This window comes from Balaenoptera musculus, chromosome 17 (assembly GCF_009873245.2).
Source record: "Balaenoptera musculus isolate JJ_BM4_2016_0621 chromosome 17, mBalMus1.pri.v3, whole genome shotgun sequence".
Taxonomy (NCBI): Eukaryota; Metazoa; Chordata; class Mammalia; order Artiodactyla; family Balaenopteridae; genus Balaenoptera; species Balaenoptera musculus.
Genome location: NC_045801.1, coordinates 9338103 through 9353603, shown reverse-complemented (window position 1 = coordinate 9353603; position 15501 = coordinate 9338103). Strand labels below are relative to the sequence as shown.

At 45.1% G+C, this 15501-nt stretch overlaps 1 protein-coding gene across 1 annotated transcript in view; it reads right to left on the bottom strand.

Moving 5' to 3' along the window:
* The window catches only part of KCNQ3 (potassium voltage-gated channel subfamily Q member 3), a 300778-nt gene that overhangs the window by 11117 nt on the left and 274160 nt on the right, over positions 1-15501 (bottom strand). Inside the window, exons 10-11 of the mRNA XM_036830813.1 lie at positions 2499-2701; positions 1469-1571 (exon numbers count right to left, since the gene is read on the bottom strand). Of these exons, the coding sequence (XP_036686708.1) occupies positions 1469-1571; positions 2499-2701 (306 nt within the window). The remainder of the gene's footprint in view (positions 1-1468; positions 1572-2498; positions 2702-15501) is intronic.

The following is a 15501-nucleotide window of genomic DNA, read 5'->3' as shown; positions in this document are numbered from 1 at the left end:
TTTCTTCTAGTTGTGGCGTTTGGGTTTCTCTCTAGTTGTGGCGTTCGGGTTTTCTCTTTCTTTTCTCTTCTCGCTCGAGCTCAGTGGCCTGTGGGATCTTAGTTCCCTGACCAGGGATTGAACCTGAGTCCCCTGCACTGTAAGGGGGGTTCTTTACCGCTGGACCACCAGGGAAGTCCCACGTACAGGCCTTTTTTATGGTGCATTCAAGGCTCATTTTGTTTGTCATAGCCCATGGCGTCAGCCCCTAAACACTATTATTGCCTATTGATTGTATATCCAACTCGCCATCCTTGCCAATTGTATGTCATTTTCTAAGCCTGCCCTTTACATAGCTCCATCTAAGGTAGGTATCAGGAACTATGGCTTGCAGGCCAAATCTGGCCCACTGTCTGTTTTTGAAAGTAAAGTTATGTTGGAACACGGTCCCAGTCATTCATTTCTAGACTGTTTACAGTTGCTTTTGCACTACAAAATCAAGGTTGAATACAGCGGAGACCTATGGATCATAAATCCTGACATATTTACTACCTGGCTCTTTACAGAAAAAGTTTGCCAGCCCCTGAACTAAGGCATCAAGGACAATGCTAAAAGGAGTGGGCAGAAGCCAGACCATGAAGCATCCCAGCAGAGACCTCCCTCGAGCTTGACGCAGATTCAGTCATTGGTTTTCTTTGAATAAGACCATTCAACCAGTTATGAATCCAGGTAGTTGTGTTTTACCCAGCCTCATTTCTGGGACATTGTACAGGATGGGATCATGAGGAACCAGGTCAGCGGCTTTGCTGAGGGCCACCTATTATAAACTATTGTGCTCCCTGATCTATTGGACTGGGAATCTTCTGAAAATATCACGACTAGTTCTCAGAGACTCCGACTTAGTTTCTAGAATTCACTGCCACTATGGTGGAGTGCTTATAAGCCCATATCCTGGTCAAAGGTTTCTTGAAGTAGTAGCATATTTTTATTTTCTTGTGGGATTCAAAACAAAACAGAAATAGCCAGGGTGAATTACAGTCTTGTCTGAAGCAGACAAAAAAATCCTATCCTTGATTATCTTCTTGAAAATGCTAATTAAAAAAGAACTAGATGGATGAAGACAGACGGAAGAAAAGCTATTTTGAGTAAGAAGCCTATAAAAGAAAACTCCATGTCAATACACCCCTGCCTCCCCAACATCCTTTAAAATACAATGGTGGCCGAAGCCAGACAAGAGGGTGACAGTTAGAAACACTGTCAGGGGGCCTGTGGAAGCATTTTATAAAAGGGAGAGCAAGAGTGTTCCAGGATGACCTGATAATGTAGCCGCTCCCTTAGAATTGACATAGTCTCTGGACTTGACTCAGGGGTTACTTGAGGGATCTTCTGCCCACCTTCCCAAAGCCCAAGAGCACTTTACAAAACCGCATCCTGTGGGAGCTGAGCTGGGGCTTCCGGAGGCCCACACGTAGGGAGGAGGGGGCGTTACCTGACGGCTCGGATGGCGGCCTTCAGGGTGGGGATCATGTCTTCGATGAGGAAGTCATTCCCGTAGCCCCTGTCTTCCGCTATGGGGTCGCCCGTCCCGGCATCTGGGAGGGAAGGAGACACACATATCAACGGCAGGCCACAGTACTCAGAAAGGCTCGGGGACCTGGTTCGGTCAGAGCCATCCAAACTCAACCTCCTGAATCTCCATTCCCATTTCAGAAACCCCGATGCGTTCTCCAGTTGTGACGTCATTCAGACTTTCTCCTCATCTCCCTTCTGTTATCCAGAAGTCTGAGTCAGAGGTGCCTGTAGGTCAGGACTGTTGCTGGGGGGAGAAGGCTAGGATGGAGGTGATGTGAATTCCAGGGTTCCGGAGTGGCCCTTTGGAGGCAGCAAAGGGACACACGTGGGTGTTTATCAGACAGACCGGGTTTAGATTCTTGCTCTGTCAGTCATTATCCTTGTGACCTTGACTGGGGGGTGGTCACTTTCTGAGCCCTACTCATCCTCCTTTTTCATAAGTGAGAGGGGCACACAGATGTATTGCTCCTACAGCCCCCATGGGGCACTTTTCCAACACCTCTTCCCACCCCTGGGGGTGCTGAGTTCCCCAGGTGTCCAGATCACTCTGCACCTGGCCCCTCTCCATCCTTCAAGGTGACCTCCATGGCAATGCACTCATCAGGGCCACCCTTAGGATCCATGGCGGTATGTCCCAAGGCTCCCTGGAGGGGCTGTGCAGACACACGTGGTGACCCTGGCCCAGGAGAACAGCTAACGTGGGTCCTCTGCTCTTGAAGTGAGTGCAGGGACCTATCACAGCCCAGGGGCTGAGGATAAGACAAGTGAGAAGCTGATTCGGGCAGTAGGAAAGGGCTACTTTGTAGAGTGCAGGGTTCTTCCACAGGGGAGGGAGGGAAGGAGGGAGGGAGGGAAGGAGGGAGGGAGGGAAGGAGGGAGGAGAGGAAGGAAGAGGGTGGGAGAAGGTGACATGGAGGAGACAGGCTGAGGAAGAGGAAGGGTGTTACCTTCAGAGCTCTGCCAGAAAGCGTACGCTTTCATGCGGAAGGCGGTGCGGAAACGCTCTTTATTGTTTGAGCCAACAGGCTTTGGTTCTTTAGAAGGACTTTCTTCTATGGCATCTACATTCAGAGGGGTAAATAGCTTTCCTTTAGTATTGCTACCACGAGGATTAGAAAGGCGAACCCGATCCAAGAGACCCAGCTTTTGGCTACAAAATAAGCAAAAGTGAACAATTTTCCTCCTTGAGTGCAGGCTTTCATAATTTCCCGTCCCTCTCCATAAAGACGCACCCATCCTCCTCCACGCGGGCGGGAGTGGGACTCGCGCCTCCAAGGCTCAATCTGATTGAGCGGCTTGGAATGGGACAGGGCTTGGTTCAGATCCTAGCTTGGCAACTGACTAGCTATTACACCTCAGGCGCGTTTCTCTGAATTTCAGTTTCTTCATATGCTTAAGTGCAGCTTAAACGAGATCCAGGATATAAAATGCCAGCCCGTAGTAGCAGGCAGCAAAGCTTCATTCCTCCTCCACTCCCATCTCCTCTGCATCAATAAATTCCCTTGTACCACTCCATGGTGCCCAGATAGTGACTCACAGAGGCAAAGCTTTATCAAGTGTTCCTTGAACAGAACCGAATGACATAAATGACACAAAGCAGGTATCCTAACCTGGTGTCCACAGACACCCCGCCATGGACAGAACTTTGGGGGAGGTCCATGGGCTTGGATGGAAAAAACACTGCAGTTTTAATTTACTAATTAGATTTTAATTCACTATCTCAAACTGAAAATTAGCATGTCTTTCAATTATGAATGTATGAATAGACCCCAGTAATATCCTCAATGCCCCAGCCATATCCTGTGACTTTCCACAACAGAAATCACAGGTCATTTTATATCCTGTTATCTCCAGGTATTGCCATGCTCGTCACTGCTTTGAAATTATGGTAGTATTCAACCTGCCACTACATCATGCCATTAGATTCATCACAAAGAAGCACGTATACGACTGCATCTCAAAAGTTTAAATATTTTGGTAATTACATTTCAACATCATCAGTTTCTTTTGTAACTGTCTGTCTTTTATTTATGGATTCAAAGTTGTTATTCTGAGAAAGGGTCCCTGGACTTCATCGTACTGCCGAAAGTCTTCTTGGCACAAAAAAACAGTTAATGAGTCCAACGGAAAGTTGCCCTGGTGCAGAAACCATCTAGGTGTCCTCGGGCAAATCTGTGACCTTAGCCAGCCTCAGTTACCTCATCTTTAAAATAGGGATAAGCACGTCCCACTTCACTTGGTTGCAGTGGGATGATGCCTGTCAAGGGTTTGGCATGGAGCCTGGGATACAGTAGCTGCTCTATAAATAGTAATTTCTCCCTCTGTTTCTTAGCCTCTGCCCCTCACCTGAGTGGGCACAGGAGGGAAGTCCTTTTGTGTGGTACGGACCAGAGAGACCCATATTGCTTGTTTCACACATCAATACACTCAGCTCAGCTGCGTTCTCTCCATCACCCACACGGGGCTTGGTACCCAGCAGGTGTGCATGTACTTGTGGGAGAAATGAGTGAACAAATGAATATGGGTGGTCAAGTCAGCTTTGCATCATCCTGAGATAACTGAGTATTTCTAAAGTCTGCGTCTGGTTATGACAGCCACGTGCTTCGTGCCAGAAGCTGCTGCCATCTTTGTGGCTTGGGGTGGTGAGGAGGTCCTGGCGTTGGAGCTGCAGAGGCGGGGGCACCTCGTGCCGAGCAGGTGCCTTACGCTCTCTGAGAACCGGGTCCTCATCGGTTACGTGGGCCTGAGAGAGGCCTTGCTTCGGAGAGATTTGGGAAGCATTACATATGATAATGTCTGCAATGCTTCTTGTCTTCAGCCTGGCATAGAGAAGGCACTAAGAAGTATTTGATTAATGAATGAACGAACAAGTGGATGAGTAATTGTTACACCTGACTCCTTCTGGACTGTTCTCTCTCGCCTGGCATTGTTACATGAATACATGTACATGCCCAGAGTAAAGTCAGAGAAATGCCAGTACTCAGATGACTCCATCTTTCCTGAGCTGGTCAAAGTTTTCAGAGTGGTTTCCTGACCAGTACTAGGTGAATGACTAATGAGAATATATTAGGGTCCAGGGGCTAAAAATACTGAACAAGGCAGGAAGTCAACTGAACACACAGAGAAGGCTTTCCTAGCCATGAGCTAAGGAAAGAGGGGACTTTAGGTCGGTCACTTCTCAGGCCCTCTGCTTCCTGGCCCCTGCCTACCTGCCTTGCTATACCGCCAAGCAGATCCATCATTCCGTCGGTACCAAGCCCCTTGCCCATCCCCAAGTCCCCTCCTGCATGCCTTGGTGCACTCAGCCATGCCCTTTCTTGCCTTCTCAGTTGACCTCATTCCCATCTGCCCTTTAAAACTGCCCAAGGGTCCCCTCTTGGAAACTAAGTTCTCCCCATCTGCTCCAAAGACAGGCTGTGTTTTTCTCCGTCTCCGTGTTTAGTGCACAGGGTAGAGGCTGTACGTTCCCACACCCGCCCGCCCCACTCGACTGTGTAGTCCTGGCAAAGAAAGGACTCTGCCTGGTCATCTCTGAACCCACCCCACATCCCTGCTCAGCACAGCCTGATGGCCAGGACTTTGGGGCAAAACTGGCCTGAGGGGAAACATCCTAAAAAACATGTAACCTAGGACACAGAATTCATGCCGCCTGGCCCTCAGCTTCTTCACGGGCACAATGATGAGGACCAGCCCATGTTACATGTGGTTGTGGAAGGGTTAAGTGAGGGAATACGTGTAAAGTGCTTAGCCGACTGTCTGGGATGCGGATGTGAGAAGCTTTCAATAAATGCTGGCTGTCACCATTATCTCGGTAAATAATCCTCTTCCTACAGAAGCAGTAGAAAGCTAATGACGTGTGAAAAGGATGGATAAAATTTCCTGAGCCACAAAAAAGTGTTTTGGTTTTTTTTTTAATGAACTGAGATGAGTTCTCAGGATTTTTATATTATTTTACAGTACTTCTTCTTAATGCTAGTCTCAAACACTCACCATTGTCACAGAACTTGACCTTGGCAGGAGATAAGTGTATGAGAAGCTTAATTCTAAACGAAGCAAGACAAAAGTCAAAAAAGTAATGGCAGCCACTTTGTCCTGATTTGAAATCTCAGGATAACTGCTGACTATCAGATAATGAAAGAACTCTCTTGGTTCTATCTCTGTTGGGATTTAGGATTCGCTTGTTTGTCATTTAAATGTTTCACTGCAACTTCTAACAGTCTGAATTGCTTTGGCTATGTTCACTTAATACGCCATTGGTCCCAGGGATCGTTTTATGAGAGATGGATTCTGACAGCGTCAGGAGTCCAGATGCATCGGGCACAAGTCAGAAATCTCGGCTCTGAATTACGGCCATCGAGCCTAAGAGGCTTACGGAATTCTTCCTCCAGCAAAGTGGGAGATCAGCTTACTTCTTAATTGTGGTGCCTGAAATCCAAGACCCCAGAGGATAATCAAACGCAAGGCAAAGTTCATCCTTGAAACTCAAAACCCATCTCTGCCCTTCTCCGTATGGATTTCTAGTGCATGATTCAGGCCGTGTGTTTGGAGGCTATGCCAGGTCTCGCAAGAAAAGCTCTCCTTGAAGCTGACATCAGATTCCCTTGGAAAGCCGGGGTCCCTGATTTGTTAAGTGCAGACAAATGATTTCCAAACACGAATTGGGAAAACTGGAAATAGAGACTAGGGATGGCAAAAGTAAAATCAAGGCTGTTCTTTCCTGGTAAAGTTGTTCAGTCCCTGCCCTGGGCTCCTGCCCCAGGGAACTCTAAGTTGTGTTAAACTCCATGCAGTTCCCTGACTTCACACTTCCCAGCCTTGGCACAAGTGGTGACCTGTATCTAGGAAAACCTTCATCCCTTCTTTTATCCAAAAGACCGACTTTTTGTCTGAAACTTCGTCCAAACATCAGTCCCAAGGCACACTTCCACTCTTGGTCCAATTAGATATCCATTCACTGTGCTTTCTTAAAGACTTTCCTCAACCATGGCACTTGGCCACCATAATGAAATCTCTGACTTTCGAGGGACTCTCTCTCTCTCTCATGTTGCCCCCAATGGACATTTGGCAATGTCTGGAATCGCACTTGATTGACATAACTTGGAGAGTGCTACTGGCTTCTAGTGGGTCAAGGCCAGGGATACTGCTAAACTTCCTACAATGCACACAGGGTAGCCCCACAGCAAAAACTTATCCCACCCAAAAAGTCAACGGAGCTGAGCATAAGAAACCAAAAGTGTAAGCTATCTGTTCAGAAACTGTACTTTGTCTGATGATCCAGCATCTAACACAGTGCCTGGCACATAGTAAGCACTGAAAACACTGTTATGATGTTGGGTGAAAGAAGGAAGGCATAATACTATTTGACCTTCTGATTAAGAAAATGAACCCAACTTCAGCTGAGGGAGGATGTGCTGTAAAGTGGAAAGAGTGTTGCCTTTGGGAGAAGAGAACCAGTTTCTAATCGCTGCCCTGCAGTTAATAATTTTTAACTTGGGTAAGGCGTTAACTCTTTCTGATTCGGTTTTTTTTTTCACCTGTAAAATAGAGCTAATGTTATGTATTTATTCCACAAAAATGTGTTCTACACCTTGAAGATGCTAGCCTCTTGGTAACTTGCTAAGGTAATAGTTGTGACTAAAACAGACATGGTTTTCAGCCTCCAGTGAGCTTACAATAAGGTCAAGAAATCACACGATAGGCAAACAGATATATATTGTTGGAAATCTGACCAGTGTCAATGAAGAAAATGTTGCCTGTCAGATCAGTAAACAAAGGATGTTGCAGCCGTCAAGCCATCACATTACAGCTGCCCCAAAGGTGAACACTGAGGGAACTCAGGATAGAAACACGATGCCCCCCAAGGTGCACTCTGAGGGGATTCAGGGTGAGAAAGCACCAGATACTGGCCCTAGAGAGCTGAGGTGCCTATCAATGGAATGATTTCAATGAGCCCAGAATTTTGCATCTTCCCATACATAGAAAAGCGCTAAATTCCTTAACCTGAGATATCTGGTTTTCTTTAATGAACATCTTTCGATGTTCTGACCACCTGGTCTTTGTGTCAGAAACTCCTATATGTCCTGGATGCTCTTTGGAACGGTCCCTCAGAGCGATCTGAGAGGCTGTATCCAGGGCTTAAGTCCTCAGAAAGTCTGCCGAATAAAACGTAATTCTCAACTTTTAGGTTGTGTATTTTTTTCAGTCAACACCAGGAAACAAAGAGAGCGCAGTAACAGAGAATATCAGGAGGTCACCTTAGGTAGGGTGGTCAGGGAAGGCCTCTGGGGTGGATGGGAAGAAGAATTAGAGAACCAGTTTCAGTGGTTCAGGTTCAAAATGATGGTGCTCCAGACATGGAAGCTGAGCCTGGAAGAGTAAGAAGAAGCAAGACTTCAAAGAAAAGGCGTGAGAGCTCTCCAGGCAGAAGACTCGCACGTGGGTGCAAAGGGTGTGAGGACTGGTTTGTGCCACTGAAGGGAGCGCACGTGACCAAAAATACGTGAATGGGGGACAAAGGGCAAGATGGGATCAGAGGCCAGGCCGGTCAGGGATTTTTAGAAATAGAATTCGAAAATAGGGAGAGGAAAATAGGAATTTCTCTTTTATTCTAGGTCTACCTGGAGACACCCAAAGAGTTTTAAGAAGGAAAGAGGATATCAACTTTGCTTTTAAAAAGAATTCACATGTTCATAGCAGCTCTGTTCACAATAGCCAAAAGGCGGAAACCACCCAAACGTCCGTGGATGGAAGAATGAACGAATAAACAAAACGCAGTATAAACATACGGTGGAGCCTTAGAAAGGAAGGAAATTCTGACACGTGCTACAACATGGATGAACCTTGAGGATAGTACGCTCAGTGAAATAAGCCAGTCACAAAAGGACAAATGCTGTATGATTACACTCATATGAGGTGTCTAAAGTAGTTAAAGCTGCAGAAACAGAAAGTTGAATGGTGGTTATCAGGGGCTGGAGGGAGGAGGAAACGAGCTGGTGTTTAATGGGTACAGAGTTTCAGTTATATAAGACAAAGAAGTTCAGGAGATTGGTTGCACAACAATATGAATATATTTAAGAGTACTGAAATGTACATTTAAAAATGGTTAAGACAGTAAATTTTATGTGTATGTTACCACAATAAAACATTTGTTTTAAAAAAGGGAACACAGTGGCTGCCCCATGGAGAATGGATTGGAGGAAAGCAAGGAGAAAATGAACGACCAAAGAAGGCGCCACTGAAGTTTTCTAAGCTGGTGGCTTGGACTTGGGCGACTGCAGTGAGAAGGAGGAGACCAGCACTTGGACATTTATTTTGGGGAAGAACCACAACAGTCTTCCTTGATGGATTCTATGTGGCCATGAGGGGAAGAGACAGGTAAGGCACCACTCCTGGGTTTCTGGCTACACAAATGGGTGGGTGGGGACACCATTTTTTTTTTTTACAGTGATGCCATTTTTTTTCAGTTGAGCAAAAGGAGCAAAACAGGTTTGGAGAAGAAATCAGAAGTTGAGTTTGGCAGTCCCTTGTCTTCACACACATACAACCACACACATACGCACTTGGTACAAGACTGTGGTGTGAAGCGGATTTTAGTAAATGGTGAGGATTTGCCTCACAACTCAAACAGCTTAAGTGGAATATTAGACATCACTCTTAAAATACTTTTGGAATTCGGAATATAAAAATATAAATAAATTTTGGTGTGTATGTGCTAAAGAAACACTGGAAAGATACCTAAAAACCGAAAACGATTATTTATTGGGGGGTGGGAGGGTGGAACGGGGTAGACAGGGACGGAGGTTGTACTAAGATGTTTCACGTTTGCCTCTACATTATTTTGACTAATGAACCATGTAAATTTTTTTTAAGAAACTTAAAATTAAAAAAATTAAAATTAAAAAATCATTTAGACTCTCTCCAGTGGGAAAATTTCTCAGTGGTTATACCTTCCTGCGGGATTCTGAATCCTCCTCTCCCCTCCCATTTCTCCTCCTTATATACTCCCTCCAGGGTTGAGTCCTCCTCTGTTCCAATCCAGATTGTTCTCACTTCCAATTCAATTAAACTCTCTTTTGTCTCTACTCTCACACTCAGCTCTTGGGCCCACTTTTGCACATCAAAAACTCATAAAAGTGTTCATATGAACAAAATACAAAGAGAACCCTAGGAGTGGTACTTTTAAATACAATTCTTGCCCTTCCCATCCAGGATACAGAATAAGATGAGATCGTGGGGAGGAGGTGTCAGTGAGGCTGTGATATCAGAGAGAAGTTGGAAGGGAGACAACCCAATAGGTAAGGTTAAAAGATATCAGAGGCAAATAGTGCTTAGTAGACAACTTTGTTTGGGACCAACTTGACTATATTCTCTGCCTCCTTATGCCATCTTTGTTGGACATGTGTGGTCCTGGATTAAGCTAAAAATGTCTTTTTTAAAAACAAAAGAACAAAATTTGAGCTTGGGACAAGCTACTTTTAGGAAGACTGAGAGGCATCCTGTCAAATAAATAGTTGGGGACCTTATCTTTCTTATTCATAGCTTATTCCTAAAAGGGCTTCTGGTACACAGGAGGGTCTTAATAAATATTCATTGAATAGGTGGATGGATGGATGAACAGATGGATGATGATGGATGGATGATACATGACGGATGGATGGATGACGGATGATGTATTATGAATGATGGATGGGTGGATGGACAGATGGACGGATGATGGATGGATGATGGATGATGTATTATGAATGATGGATGGGTGGATGGACAGATGGACGGATGATGGATGGATGATGGATAAACCAAGAGTACAGTGTCACTGCAGCCAAGAGAACAGTCTTTTGAAGAAATGGTCAATCTGTCTTGTTCTGTTTGTTCAGCTCAATGAGCACAAACTGGGTAACCCGCACAGAGCAGCCAATCCCACCTACGGGAGTTAAAGCCCTAATTTTGTCCCTTCTCTTTTTCATTCTTTCTTCCTTCCATCTTTACACATGGGAAAGGTAGAGCCCTACACAAGATCAGCAGCCCCCTTTTAGAAGGCTCCTTTAGCACCATGGTCTACCCTGGAAAAGGCAGGGAAAGCATAGAGAGAATAAAAATCTGTCACCATCCACATGCCAAACCTTTGAGGCTTTGGTGCCCTGTTTTTCTCTCTGAGAAAAAAACTATGAATGAAAGTTGCTATCTCGCCTATGTTTCTTTTTCATTAAAATGAGAAATCTTAATTGGGAATTAGATGACAATGAACATGGAGTGGTCGTCAGCATCCTGGTACTTCACGGTGGAGCTAGGAGAACTCAAATCCTTTGTTTCTAGCTACGATATAAATTCCTCTGTAGAGAAATGAAGACTCATTTATTTAGGCATTTTGCACATTTTTCTCGGGGGCATCTGCATCTGTTCTTTACTGACCTAATGAGTTGGCGTTTCTAGGGATTCTCATACAGAAATAGATGGCCCACGGAAGATGACAGGGCCTAGGACCTCAATGCTTGTTAAGTCTGAAGGGATGAAAGAATGAAGGAGGGAAGGAACAAAATTAGAGCCCTAATCCCTCCCTCAGCCCCGTGTAAAGCCACTCAGCCTTAACAGTCAAGTCAAAGGAAAGCGCCTCAGGGATCCTCTCCTGATGTGTTGTTCCAGGTAGAACTTAGATTTCCCTTCCTCTGCTCTCCCTCTCTGTACTCCTGTGTCTGTAATATCCCCATACCAGCACCCTCCTCACTATATTGTTCTTTTCTGGTTGACATATCCAACTCCCCCATCAGACTGTGAGTGCCTTCTCCATTTCACTGTGAGTCCCAATTCCCTGGGAATCTCTAGGGCCTGAGGCAAAGCAGGGCTCTTAATGCTTGGATTATGGAAGGACAGAAGGACGGAAGGAAGGAAGGAAGGAAGGAAGGAAGGAAGGAAGGGAGGGAGGGAGGGAGGGAGGGTAAAACCATTGCCAAGCTAAGATTCAAACCTATGCTGATCTGACTCCTAAGCTGGCCTTACAGCATGTGGAAAAGATCCTCGGCACAGAAAACCCAGAAATGTGGGTGTCAATCAGGATAATGACAGTAATAATAATAAAAGCAAACCTTACGTAGTATTTTCCAGGTTAAGGCTCTATTCACACCTAATCCTTACAATAGCCCTAGGAGGTAGGTATTCTTACTATAACCATTATATAGATGAGAAAACTGAGGCACAAAGCTTTGGCAATGTGCCCAAATCATACAGTCAAAAAATCTTCCAAGTGGCCTGTAACTCACATTGTCTAATGTGGCAAAACAATGTGGGACCAATTCTGCTACTGTGGCCATAAACTCACAACACACAGGAAGTGGCTTAGGAATCCCTTGGTCCGACTTCTGCCTTCTAGCGATGAGGCAGCCGAGGGCCAGGGGGCTGGTGGTTCTTAACGGACTGTCTGGGCTGAGGAAGGAAAACGGTGGATAAAGCAGGGACCAGGAGGTAGGGTCATGATAGGACTGACTCCTGGGCTGTAGGAAGAACATTGTGATTTTAAAATAACCCTGATATATTGATCTGGTTCACTCTCATCTGGACAGGTTTGCAAAGTTAGCTCTGCTGAGCTCAAGGATCTATTGTTTTTCTCTGATACAGTATGTCTGGAGATCTATGAGCACGATTCCAGAACATTTGCAGCTGGTGCTCCAAGGACACGCAGACTCACACACTGATGCAAGAGTGAGAAACTATATATTTTTCTGTGTTGGTTTCCTAAAAGAATTATTTTTCCCATGTATCCAAATCTCGTGGATGAATAATATACCAAATGAGCAGAACTAATCTCTAGTGAGCATTTACTTCTGTTGGACCACAGGCGTCATTCCAAGCAGCCTATGAGGTTAGTACTATTATTATCCCCTTCCACATATAAGGACATGAGGACACAGAGAGGTTGCATAAGTTGCTCAAGATCACACAGCTAATAAGCAGAGCAGCCAGTTTTTGAAGTCTGATAGTCTAACTCTGGAGTCTGTCTCAGCCCCTATTGCTATGACTATCTCCTAATTCTACCACCTGGTTATTTTTGGTCCCTTGTTCAAGAGGAGAGAGGACCACAGATCTGGAGGGAGCCGGGCACACAGAGGATCAGATCTCAGCCCCTGTGCATGTTGTTTCCCCTTGCTGAGCCCCGGCACCTTCATCTGCATGGGGGACACTGAAATCTAGCTCTCATAAACGTCCATCTCAAAATCACATATTCTAGGTCTGCTCAGACAGCTTCCCACCACATGCAGATCCATCACATTTACCTTTTGCAAATGTAGAGAGTTCAATGTCCCCCTGCAAAAGCTATGTTCAAGCCCTCATCTGATACCTGTGATTGTGACCTTACTTGGAAATAGAGTCTTGGCCAATGTACTCAAGCTAAGATTAGCTCCTACTGGAGTAGGGTGGGCACTTAATTCAAAGAGTAATGTCTTTGTAATTGAAAGGAGAGGGAGGTTTGGATACAGAGACATGAACATACCCAGAAGGAAGAAGCCTATGTTTAGATGGAGGCAGAGAATGGAGGTGATGGGTTACAAGGTCAAGGGATGCCAAGGAGTACCAGCAACCACCACATGCGAGGAAGGAGCAAGGAAGGATTCTCCCCAGAGCCTTCCAAGGAGCACGGCCTGATGACACTTTAAGTTTGGACGTCCAGCCTCCAGAACAGTGAGAGAATACATTTCTGTTGATTTCAGTCACCCAGCTTGTGATACTTCCCTGTGGCGGCTGCAGGAAACTAACACAGCAGACAATGAGGGCTTAGTAGATACACGTGCACTGTTTTCAGATGGATGGAGCCAAATCAGAGCCCGTGACACATCCTCGTGTGCTAAGGAATGATGTGCTCATCTGTAGTGAGGAGGCTACATGAAGGGGAGGGAGAACCACCCTTTCCTGTATTTTGGCAACATCATAAAAATGGGATTTCCACACTCTTAGAAGAACTAATAAACCTCTAGCCTTCTACTGGCTTTTCCCCATGGCAGGAGGTGAGTTATCTGATTGGGTTATACGGAGCGTGTAATCGCCACTGGGCCCATTTTCTTGATTGGGTAGGCTTCCATACTAAAGGTCAGCACTGTATTCAAGGTCACGAATGGTCTCTCTCTCCTGCTCTCAGTGACCCACAGGGTCAGACAGGCCATGGCTCCAGGTGGCTGGCTGGGAGAGTCTCTGCTCTGCGCATGTGCTGGTCCCAAGGCCAGACTTACCGTGAAGTGTTACAAAGCTCACTGCTGCCCCACAGCCAATCCTGCTTCACCCAGCAAATGTAGCCTATATTTCGATCCTTCCCTGTCTCCTCTATGTCTCAACTAGCTCATAATTCAGAGAGAAAGGGGTGTTATAAATAGGCAACCCCCAATATTAAAAAAAAATTGAGACTTAAGTCCTTAGGACATGCCAGGGATCACTCTGAGATTAAAACTGGTCCAAATCTCAGTTATTCTGTAGCCTGGGAGCAGTGCTGCAGGGTCTGGATGGCAGGAGAAAATACATATAGTTATGGGATCGTGTCCAAGGCTCTTATTTTGCTCTGGGTAATAATTTTCTCATCAGTAAAATTGGGGGATTAGATTAATTGATCTCTAAATTCTTGTACACCTTTAATAGTCATTGATTCTAGGGCATGGAAGATTTATTGCCAACATCATCCATCACACTGTGAGATGAAATTCATGTGGCTGATGTCACAGGGAGAAGGAAAAATGTGAATTACAAGGTCTGACTAAACACTCCTTGATGCCGTAGAAGACTCTGGGTCTGTGCCTTTCCCTGCCTGCACAGCCCCCTCGCATGGCTGGGACTCCAGCTACGTGAGCCGAGAAAGCGTAGAAGAAAACAACACACAAAAGCGGACACCTGCAGTGACTGATTATGTGACTGTTCCCAACAACTGTGAGGACCAGCAGAGTGGTTGGGACCACGAACTATGGAGCCAGACCAGCTGGATCCAAGTCCTGCTCTTGCTACTTTATTAGCTGTATGACCTTGTGCAAGTCACTTACCTCGTTGAGCCTCAGTTTTCTCATCTGTAAAATGGGGATTAAAAATACTACCTGCCTTCTGGGGTGGCTAGGAGGGGCTAGATGTGCTTAGAACTGTAGCTGGCAAACAGTAGGCATTCTTTATAAATAAAGGTTATCATAACTTGAATTCTTTGATCCAAAGAATGATCCTTTACTAAGGTTGACAGGTTTGCAATGGGAAGGACATAATAATGAGATAGGAGATAAAGATGCATGGGATAAATCTCTTCCCTCTCCAAAGACTTATACAGAGGAGAAGAAACCTGAAGGCTGCTGTTCATATTGAATCGTCTGAAAACACAAAGTGAGCGATTGGGCCCAGGCAAGCAGTTATCGTCAACACAGTTACCTGTTCTGCAAATTCAAAAAATGCTGGTTTCTTATTTTTAGTTTTTTAAGGAACCTCCATACTGTTCTCCATAGTGGCTGTATCAATTTACATTCCCACCAGTAGTGCAAGAGGGTTCCCTTTTCTCCACACCCTCTCCAGCATTTGTTGTTTGTAGATTTTCTGATGATGGCCATTCTGACTGGTATGAGGTGATACCTCATTGTAGTTTTGATTTGCATTTCTCTAACGATTAATGATGTTGAGCATTCTTTCATGTGTTTGTTGGCCATCTGTATGTCTTTTTTGGAGAAATGTCTATTTAGGTCTTCTGCCCATTTTTGGATTGGGTTGTTTTTTTGATATTGAGCTGCATAAGCTGCTTGTATGTATAGCTGATTCACTTTGTTATAAAGCAGAAACTAACAAACACACCATTGCAAAGCAATTATACTCCAATAAAGATGTTAAAAAAAAATAATGCTGGTTTCTATCAAAAACCTAATTATCAGCACTGCTGCACGTCTACTGAATAGTTATAACTGATGTTCAAAATGACATCCCTAACCCAAAATACCGAAGTCTTCTCTG